This window comes from Ooceraea biroi, chromosome 3, assembly GCF_003672135.1.
Source record: "Ooceraea biroi isolate clonal line C1 chromosome 3, Obir_v5.4, whole genome shotgun sequence".
Taxonomy (NCBI): domain Eukaryota; kingdom Metazoa; phylum Arthropoda; class Insecta; order Hymenoptera; family Formicidae; genus Ooceraea; species Ooceraea biroi.
The window spans coordinates 6605333-6616825 of NC_039508.1; the positions used below are offsets into that span (position 1 = coordinate 6605333).

At 39.0% G+C, this 11493-nt stretch overlaps 1 protein-coding gene across 4 annotated transcripts in view; it reads left to right on the forward strand.

Moving 5' to 3' along the window:
- LOC105275426 (glutamate receptor ionotropic, kainate 2) overlaps window positions 1-11493 on the forward strand; it is a 127215-nt gene that overhangs the window by 113197 nt on the left and 2525 nt on the right. For 2 of the 4 annotated variants that reach the window (XM_011332243.2, XM_011332240.2), the window contains 7 exons: window positions 2403-2507; window positions 6739-6996; window positions 7934-8131; window positions 8720-8945; window positions 9340-9504; window positions 9930-10030; window positions 11064-11369. In XM_011332243.2, the coding sequence (XP_011330545.1) occupies window positions 2403-2507; window positions 6739-6996; window positions 7934-8131; window positions 8720-8945; window positions 9340-9504; window positions 9930-10030; window positions 11064-11369 (1359 nt within the window). Of the gene's footprint in view, window positions 1-2402; window positions 2508-6738; window positions 6997-7933; window positions 8132-8719; window positions 8946-9339; window positions 9505-9929; window positions 10031-10445; window positions 10514-11063; window positions 11370-11493 lie in introns of those variants that run through there. The other 2 variants (XM_026968294.1, XM_011332241.2) reach the window with 2 other exon arrangements.

Consider the following 11493-nt stretch of genomic DNA (forward strand, 5'->3'; position numbering starts at 1 on the left):
TATGAGAAATCGCGATTACGAGTCCGCGAGATTTCTCATTTTCGCTGGGACCCGCGCAGACTGGCGAACGTTACAAAGCGACCGGCACTACGTTATCCGGACGGCAGTATTAATTTTGTCATGATCATTAATAATACTCGCCTCGCCGCAATCGCTACCCCCGAGAGCCCGTCGGCGAAATCCGAGGGCGGAAAAATGATGATAAAAAAGCGACCGCATGTAATATGCCCGGAAGCAGCATCGTATTTTAACGGCTTAAGCCGTAATTAAATGAATCTCCTTGTGAAACATTCGCAGGCTGCAGGTACGTCAAAGCGAAAATTAGTCCTGTCTGCGTCTAATTAGTTTTAATTAACATATATAAGTTTTTTTCCAGCGTAAGCTGTTTCAAAGGAAATTCACATTTCTGCAGTTTATCTTTCCTTCAAAAGATTTCACGGAGATGACATCCTTTCAGGCAGAAATATGATCTCGTGTCGGAATCCTGATTATCTAACGCAATTTAGTGTAACTGAAAGCTATGGAATATTCGCTAGAGCGCGAAATATGCAAGACGTAACACGAGATATTAATTTTGCTCACGCGACTTCGTCCGACAGGTGATATATCGATATTTCACTTTTATCCGAGCGCGTTGATAAATGGGATATCGTTTGTCGACCGGCCGAGAAAAGGTAACGAGGCTCGACAACGAGTGAATGAAATGAAAAACGGTACGTGCTCACGCGATCTATCGGCGTCATTATGGAAATTATTAAATGAGGCGGGGAGACGACTTTCAGTATAGAAATATCCGATATAAATAGCACCGATACGATATCGCGCGTATAATAAATACACACGTCGCATATTCTTGCACTCCATAATACAACATGTGCGTGATTGACATCGCACTTTTCCCGGTGTATTATCTCCGCTTACAGCTTTAATTGGCTTTCGCGCGTCGCTGACACGCCTGCGCGTGAAAACAGCATCGCTCGTACATTCATAACGATTGACGGCACGATGCATCGCGGCTCCGCAATGGCGCCATGCTGTCATCATGCCGCAACAAATTATTACGACCGTCATCCACGATCCGCGCAACGAGGGCCGTAACGTAAATCACGCGCGAATTAGCGATGCCGCGAACCCGAAATATCTTTCGCGCGGGATGAATCGGCACCGCTTTACGCTTTACGTCGATATCGATCGTTTCAGCTGTCCATCGCTGATGGAAGATTTATTCTCGCCATCCCACTCGGTCTATTTACAGTTTATCGACACCGGTAACATATAGCCTTCATAAAATATGAAAGCATTGAGTAAAAAAACGAAAGTGAAATCCGGCAATTTCGTTAATTGTTATTGTCGTTGCGTCACGAATTGTTATGCACGATTGCTCGTAGATATCTCATTCGGATGGGATTGACAACTATGAGCATTTGTTTCCGCGAAAGATGTACGTTGATCGAAATGCGATAAATCGATTTGAGATAAATATTCGAGCAGCGAGAGAAACCCACCGATTGATATGAAAAACGAGCAGCAGATCGTCAGATTCAACACGTCGAGTCGTAATTTTGTGGAATAACCGTACGTGTAAGGCGCAAACAAACGTTGCATGTCGCACGCCGCAATAAAAATCCGGGATATGAAGAGCGTACCGGGCAAATGCATAAATCATGTTTCGCCGACGTTGCGCAATAAAATTGTCGCGTAACGTGTGCATTTACATGCAGCGCACTCGCAAGAAATATGTAGCACACCGTGCTACGTAAAAACGGGTGCGAGCGAACGAAGGAAAGATAAGGGATTTCTCTATCGAGCGCGTTTCCGGCCAGATATCCGCACGTTCCCAGCGTGTGCAGTGCAAGCCAGAAATAAATCTACCCGGACTGCCACCTCGCAACGTGCCGTCGCGTGCCAATTTTTCGCAGATCTGAAGAAGCAGTTAGACGTCGCGGCGTAGAGATGCGTATGCACATTGAGAGATCTTCCTCCAAGCTGATTCGAATCGGCAGCATTCTGCTCTCGACTACGTCAGCTATGCCCGCGTAGCACCCCATGCGTGTCTAAATAATTTCGGGCACCTGCGAACGCGACGAGGCGAGAATGAATCGAGAGCAGTTCACCCCCAAAGGAGTTCGCGTTGTCCGCTCGACTGCCTTCAATTAGCACGAATGCATTAGAAAAGCCAGAAATGCTTTCTCCCCGTTTCTAATCGGCATATTGTTCGTTCTTAATTCGAGGGGGGAGGGGGGAGGGGGCGAAAAAAAATTTTTCTCGTATTTCTAGTAAGTCTACTTAATTCGAACACGGAGAAGATTCTATATTTTTCGAATAAATATTTTCAGTAGTAATATAATAATAAATGTTAATATTAAAATTCCTGTTATGCAATCTTCTCTCTCGCATTGCAGAAGGCTGATCTCGCAGTCGGCTCGATGACGATCAATTACGCGCGTGAGAGCGTCATCGACTTCACGAAGCCGTTCATGAACTTAGGCATCTCGATCCTCTTCAAGGTAAGTGAGAACCGACGACTCGCCTCCGTCGTCGTCGGACGATGTTGCTCTCGCTCGCATGGCGAAACCGCGAGTTAAACGCCAGGATTTATCTCGTTACAAGCGAGCAATTATCTCTGCATCCCCGACTCTCAGAGCGAAGCGCGCTTAAACGAGCTATCTCGCTCTAAGCCACCCTCTTAATCCCTCCGGTCCACGCCCGAAATGGCGCTGCTCTGATAGCTCATATTTTTATTTCGTCCACATCCTGCCGCATTGCTGCTGGCGGATCTCGATTCTTTCATCCGTCCAGCCTTGTTGATTTTTCTCCCCTTTCTGTATATTTTTCCATGCCGCGCATCTGTTATTCTTATTTGTTTTTTTGTTTCCTTCTCCACTTTTTTCCATGCCGCTGTACACCCCTCTGTTATTGTTAGGCTATTTTTATTTGGTAGCCGGTGGATGCGCTCAAAAGTCCACCTGACGTCGATAAAGGTTTCAAAAGTAACGATGAATAATAATAACATCCTTGTCGATATATTTTGCCTTGATATGCCCTTTTTCGCATTAAATACGCGAGAAAATTACGAAATTACGTAGAATACGTAAAAGTAATAAATATGAACGACTTCTCGCGCGTGTATCGCGTACATGCATCTTTTTTTTCTTTTTTCCACTTGTTTGATAGGAGGTTTAACAGCGGCGTAATCTCATTTAAGAGTAATGCCGGCAGTAATGGAGGACCGCTATCCGTAATTCCGTCTGACTAGTGCTGCCTGACCATAACTAGCCCTTATCTACTTGCCCGTGAAACTACCATTGGTTTGATAACATCCGGATAATACTACCATATTTTACCGAACCGGCCAGTTAGTAGTTGAGTGGTAAATACCAACTGCACATGTAAGAGGTTTTGTACTGGTTTCTAACTATACATCTGTGCCAGTAACTGCGGACTGTACGTGGTCAGATCCGCTTAGCCTTACACATCTAACGAACAAAATTCAATATTTTCTATAGTAAAACTCAATATCTCGCATTAATGAATACTGTCGCGATGAAAATTAGATGTCAGTTATTTACAGCTATCTATACAGCCACACAATATATATTTTCATTATTTAAACAATTTAAACAAGAACTTCATTTTTTAATTTTTTAACTTTCAATTTAATATTAACTGATAATACGTATAATAATACCTTAATTAAAACATTAATTAAAATATAATTGTAATGGACTTTCCTAAAATACGATTAGATATTTGTACAAATTTTTACTGCAGCTCACTCTCGAGCAAACGAACCAATTTAGAGAAACGTCACGTATGACGAAAAAAATCGCTCGATTCTTTCCGCAAGGTTGGACCTCGTTAATTCGTTTCGGTTATGGGGTAGCACTTATATGACAGTAATATCCTGGCGTCTGATGATACATTCGTGCAAATCAACGTACACACGTGTATCCTCGCTTATAATGGTACAGCATGTGTCGCAGGGTGGAAGGAGAGGCGAATTAATTAGAGCTGCTCGCAAGTGATGGCACGTGGATGATTTAATAATCGGAATTGATCATCGATCGGCTTACGCGTCGAATTAGTGAATCGTTTAATTTGATATTTATTCAAGTTATCTTTTCATCAGTTGCTTTTTGTCTCCCTCTCCTCTCTCTCGCTCTCTGCATCTTTATCTCCTCTCTATTCTGTGTGTGCTCTCTCTACATCTCTATGCAATCCCTTTCCATGATTTTGCCTCATCCTGCTTTAATTATTCTCGTAGTATCTCGCTAAGAGTTTCTCCCGACTTCTCGCGGATTCCTCCTCGCGATCGATCTCAGACGACAGTACGGGAATTTTCGAAGTTTCGACTCGCGTTAAATAATTCGGGATGCTGCAGCTACGCGGAGTTAACTTCTCTCGGGCAGCTGCACTTTATGCTGTAACGAGTGGCAATGGAAGATTCGCTTACTACAAAGTTAATAATGATATTGCTCGGATGTCGCACGTACAAGCGGTTAGCAGAACGATATAGGTATAGAGAAGTTAATTTCTCGAGCTTTTCTAATAAAATTTTCGCGACGACGCGACGATGAGATCGCTCCGCTCCATCGTGTCGGAACCGCGCTTCCATTCATCCTTAATTTCTCGGCTTTTCGCGACCGAAAACCCCGGCCGAACGTTTGGACCGGCAGAATTTACGGGGACGGCTGTTCGCGATATTCACCTTTGTTAAGTTTTTTCTTTTCTGTCACGTTTCATCCACTCTCCCAATCTGCTAGAAACGAAATTTTTTCTTCGTTTTTGCTATCTCATCAAGCAGCTATATTAACAATGAGATTATAAAATCAGCATTTAAACGTCATTGAAGAATTGCTGAATATTGGGACAATCGCAATCCCTCTATAAAAAATAGATCAAATTAATCATTTTTTCTTTGCGAGAATTAGTATAGGGAAAACCCGATCCGATTAATATTGCTTTCACTCGCTTAATGTCCTTTAGCTTGACAATTGTTGGAAGACTTTTGGAAATATAAAACGTTACTGTTATCGGGGAAAACCGATGTATCGGGATATATTCTCTGAAATGTAAGCTCCATAATATGTTCACTATCTACGGATAATTATATAAATGTGACTAAATAAAATTTGTAAAATATTTGTAATAATTCGATCGTTTTGTCACGCATCAACAATTTTTAGTTTAAATTGCGCGTATCCTTATCGCATAATCTTCTTTTATCGCTTGTGAATACTTTTGCTGTTACATGATTGTCATACAGGTAATTACGATAGTAATTACGGCAACAGAGAAACGTACAATCAATTCTATAGATTGTCTACTCAAAGATCTTCCGCGACGCTAATGCTCGAACTGCGAGTGAAATTGTTCATCGCGATTCCCGATGGCGCAAGTCAAGCGCTTAATGAAGATAATTAAGCGAATCACTGTTATACAGTCAAGCGGCTGTGACGCGGTAATCTTCTATCGAGAATCGCTGCGAGATTAATTGTAGACTACGCGTCACACTTGACAGAACCCTTAAAAGGTTCTTGTGCACGTTATTATCAAAATTGGTATTAACTGAATTGGATTATTCTATTGTGATATTCAAGACCACAGTGACCACACAGCAGTCAATAAAATAAATATTTATTCTGTAACATCAATCAGTAAATTTATCATAATAAATAATATAATCGGAAATTAATTATTTAATATATGTATTAATATAGAAATAATATTTTTAATACCGAGGCATGAAAAACCCGATAAATGAACCTCTTATAAGTAAATTTAAACGATAAAGACTTTTTCACCGCACTGATGATAGCTTGCTCTTCAATACTCGTTGCTACCCAAGACTCGTTTCCGCTGGAGAAGGATTTTCCTTTAGCAAGCACGAGAAGGAGAAAACGCAAGTCTCTTTTCGCTGATTGCACCAATCGACATCGGCCAGCGCGAGTGCTCTCTCTAATTAATGTAAGGCGATCATTTAATTGCAATTAATGTCACAGTCAGCAGAGCTGTTCCTACTCTCAAAGCATCCTTTAATCATCCCGCCAGTGTATCATGATTTCACACAATTACCATACTTACGCTGATACATACCTGAATTGGGGGTGGGTAAGCCAATCCATTAATTGCATCGATACTATCGTACGTAAAATTAATTTATTATTATATATTACACATCATATAATATTCATCATCATATTTCTTTTTGTCGTTGTTAAGGTTGGCGCTATGTGCTTTCACAGCTTCATTTTTCTTTTTCTTTTACATTTACAAATATTAATTGATACAAAAATATATCGATCAGAAAGCTAGTTTTTTATATATTTATGTATTTTCTATTAATTGCATAAATTTTGTCCTGCAATATACTATAGTTTTTTAATATCGATAAAACATCGAGAACGATTATTATGAATTTGACACGAAAATTTCTAACGGCAGATCTCATTATACGATTATTTAATTGTCATTTCTAACATAAGAAATAACAAACAGTATACAATACATTAAAGTTTTATCTCTTGAGATATATGAATATGAATAAATATTATCGAATAAACTTTGTGTGTGAAGAAAAACAGATATCTGTACACATATGTGCAATGAATCGAAAATGAATTTTCCTGATATTCTAGTTTGAATTGAATCTTTCTGACGAGACGTTCGTGTGACAAATTCATGTGCGATGACCCCTCTTGACGAGGTCGCCATAAACCGGATTCCTCCCTTTCACAGGTACCGACCAGTCATCAAGCACGACTCTTCTCCTTTATGAATCCACTGGCGATCGAAATCTGGTTATACGTTCTTGCGGCTTACGTCCTGGTGTCGGTGACAATGTTCGTAGTTGCACGGTTCAGCCCGTATGAGTGGAACAATCCTCATCCGTGTCACGCCGGGTCAGAAGTCGTCGAGAACCAGTTCTCCTTGTCGAACAGCTTCTGGTTCACCATTGGAACCCTCATGCAGCAGGGCAGCGATTTAAACCCAAAGGTTTGAGCTTGCCTGCTCGTACGACTCTCAAATATCGCAAATATTAAGCCCTTTTCGCAATATTGATTAGATATCCTGATTCAGCCTGTGAAATCCTCATTATGTCATGTTAATCATCATCGTGTGATTAGTTTCGCGAGCGAACTCATCAATATCGCTGTTGTGCAACTGACATAATGACTCGTGTAATAACGCGTAATAGCATACTCTTGTTCTATGTGCAAATAGCGCATATTATCATGAACATGCATAAATACATTTTCGCGCAGGGCCATTTCGTGATAACAGGCGAAGCAACGCACGCAACCTTAAAATGTTAATGATGCCTCATTAGAGCGATAAATTGTGTAGCGTTATAAACATCATGTACAATTAGATACAATAACTAATAGCGTACTGAATTATTATATTGCAACTAATTGTACATCAACAGCAATTAGGTTTAATTATGCACATTATTTCCATTTAATATAATTATCTATTCGATTCCACCTTTGAATTTTCTGACGCGACCTTACTTTGCGATTCCCTTGGCTCTGAACACGAGTATTTCGATTGGAGGGATCTCCAATTTTCGTTGGCAGACTATAGCTTTTGGATTAATTTTCAAACACCCGGGAATCCTATTCAACTAAATGAGATACGCGTTAATGCCTCGAACGACTAAAAAATATAGAAAGAGCATGGGAAAATATTGGATTTCCAGCGTAATGAGAAATTAACGTTACTGCAATTTTAAACCGGTATTACGAGATACTCTTATATAGCCGGAACTGTCTTCACAAGATACTCGCAAAGTTACTACATCGATAATTGAAATCGTTATGTTGAAAGCTAATATATGTAGTAAAAACTTAATAGAAAGTTAACAGCGATGAAGATGAAGCTAATTGAAGGAGCATTCTCTTTCATTTCGATGTAATGATGTCTTTATCAGGCTATGAGCACGCGTATCGTAGGTGGTATATGGTGGTTCTTCACCCTAATCATCATTTCGTCATACACTGCGAATCTGGCGGCTTTCCTTACGGTCGAAAGAATGATCACGCCGATAGAAAACGCCGAAGACCTCGCCAGCCAGGCGGACATTGCTTACGGCACTCTAGACAGCGGAAGCACGATGACTTTCTTCAGGGTAATTAAATATGTTTTATCATTTTTAAATCTATCTGTCCAGTATATTTTGTGTACTATTTCTTATCTAATAAAAATGTTTTATTATCTATTCAGAGTAGAATTAAGAGTGGAATGATTTCAGTCAGTATTGAGTTTAAATTTATGGTTTTTTCTTTAATAATAAAATATAATAAAAGCGTTTTTCTTATTGATTAAAGTTAAAGCTATAACTTGTTAATGTAAATTTAATTTCATTGTATTATACAATAGAATATTATTAATTGTTATGATTTTTCTATCAGATTTATTATATGTTCTGGTTGTGATCACACAATGATTGCGCAATATGGTTGATTAATCGATATGCGAGAACAATTACTTCGCGATTATTATGGTAATCGCTTCCATTTTCACGCGGAAATGGAGGTTTTCATTACGCCCCGTTGTTCGCGCTCTTTCGCAAAACCATTTTTAGCAGTTAATCATAAATTACTATTTAGCGGTATAAAATAACACACGATATCACAAAAATGATAACAGTTATTGCTAACGATAATAAAATTTTCTAATTTCCTGTTTCCATATCTTCCAACTTTTGAAATTTAAGGACTCGATGATCGAGACATACAAGAAGATGTGGCGATTCATGGAGAACAAAAAGCCGTCCGTGTTTGTTCCAACTTATGAAGAGGGTATCCAGCGAGTTCTTCAGAGTGACTACGCCTTCCTGATGGAGTCGACCATGCTGGATTACATCGTTCAGAGAGATTGCAATCTCACACAAATCGGCGGTTTTTTGGATACTAAGGGATATGGAATAGCTACGCCGATGGGTAAGTGTATGATGCTAATCAATGTTTCCCAGATACCGGTTTAAAAAAATATATATTTCCCGCATTGTAATTCAATAAAATAAAATATTATAACATTAATGTTTTTTAATTGTGAATTCGAATATTTTAAATTAAACGGTTTGTAAAGTTTTGTTCAAACGTTATTGTCAACTACATTTTTACAGCAATTTAATTTTTAATTTAATTTTCTAATTTCGATTTCGCGTTGATTATTTTGTGCATTTATGATGTGCCCAAGCACAGAAGCTTCATTATACTGAGTATTGTATAACTGCTATGTAAAGCCCAATTTCCGTTTTAATTAAAAAAAATTGATCGTATATATCCATATCTACTCCACAATGGCATTCACGGTTTCCGAAAAATGTCATAGGCTCACCGTGGCGAGACAAAATATCTCTGGCGATTCTAGAATTGCAAGAAAAAGGCGAAATTCAGATGCTCTATAACAAATGGTGGAAAAGTCCTAAGGATACCTGCATGAAGACGGAAAAGGGAAAAGAGAGTAAAGCCAACTCTCTAGGCGTCGACAACATAGGTGGGTGCTTTCCTATTATAGCATGATCTAAATTACACGCCCCATAAGCTCCGTTGTAATATCATAACTCGGAGGCGCCTCGTTGCAATCACAGATATTTTTTATTGTCCTCATTACTCTCTCATTCTTGTTGAAATATAGATAACAATTCCTTTTTTAAGAGAGCTGAGCTTTTAAAATAAATTTCAAATCCTCCAATTTCTTTAATTATGCATTCTTCAACATTCTCTGTTATAAACTATTTGAAGTTTCGAGAATAAAGAAAATATATTGTAATATCCTAAAAGTGTCATCAGTTTATTGAATTTATTTAATTATTCCTATAATAATATGCGTTCTAAATTTTTTATAATTTTCATTAATTCTTTCACACATTAATGATCTCATAATGCTCAAGAATCGGTGTGTGTTTTTTTACACTGTAGGAGGTGTCTTCGTGGTTTTACTGTGCGGTTTGGCATTCGCCGTGCTTATAGCGATTTTCGAGTTTTGCTACAATTCCAGGAGGAATGCGCCAGCGGAACGGGTGAGTGCATCGATCTGAAAACCCAATGCTAAAATAAATTGTCAGCACGTTTACGTTGCATGAATGTATTCACCTATGTCAGAATCTAAATTTTCGATAAAGGCGAGCAGCTGATGTACCTCTCAAGTTCTCCTCTCTGCCTTTCTTATCTCCATTTTTCTGTTTAAATTTATTTAATTTCAGAATTTTTGCAATTACTGGTCCCGAAATGCTATATAATTTAATATCGATTACAAATCATACCAATAAAAATAGCATATGATTGGTTTCGAAACACAGCGTATTTTTTCAAGCTGGCAATTGATTTGGTGGCTGGAGAGTTGATTTATATATGTGGCATGATTGTAGATGTAAGCATTGCATGATGTTATCTGAACTTTGTTTCATCGCTACGACATGGATTTTGCCGTATCAGCATGAGCTCATCGTCCATTGAAGCATGTCGCTCGACTGCAAGTGTCCCAAATCCAGTTGGGAAGAAAGGTCCGTCTCGCCCCTTTGAGCGAACTTCTCACGAATTCGCTTGCCTCGGCATAAAAAAACACCTGTTTAAAATCTTATTTTCATATAATACGCGTTACAAATGCATCACAAATATATTCCTCGTATTTTCGTATTCCTCGTATATATTTTCTATGTGTCCTAATACGGGATGTCTCCGTATCAGCGGAGGATGGAACTTTGGAATTAATTTTTTACTAGTAATAATATAAAAAACATCACTTTCAATTTCTAGATCTTAAAGTTTCATAATAACCTTAATTAAAATTCAATATAAAAAAATTTTAAAAACTTTAGATCTCGGATTGTAATTCGATTAAATCAAGATACAATGATTAATGTTTTTCTGCTTACTTTCGCCTTTGTCTTCAATGATTAATCCGAGAACTACTTGAAGTTCTACAAGGAATATCATTATTCATTCTCGCTAATTTTAAGGTACCTTTTACGTCACATGTATCTTTTAATGTGCTTCAGTTCAATTATATCTTTAACAATCGTGTCACCGTCATTTATCGCGTTGTTGATGCAGCAAAGGCAGCCGATTCCTCCGACGTCTAGCTCCGGTTCTCTGCAGGGAATTTCTCAGATCGTGCAGCAACAGCAGCAGCAGCAACAACAGCAACAGCAGCAGTGCCAACCACAACATCAACAGCCGCAACAATCGAGTCAGCAGCAAGAATCACTCTGCTCGGAGATGGCGCGCGAATTCTGTCATGCCTTACGCTGCCACGCGTCGTCTCGACGACGACGTACCTGCGACAAATGCTCCACGCACGTAATCGGCTATTCATCGGACAATCCCACTGCCACCCCTATAAACGGGATAAGATCCCAAGTAACACCCTCTTTTCTTTTTGCAGATTCTAATGTCTATTCCATCATTAACTAGCTTTCGAGCTAGTAAAGCTAATACTTATTCTCGCCAAATTCCGATGTAAAATGATTTGTACTTTGACGCA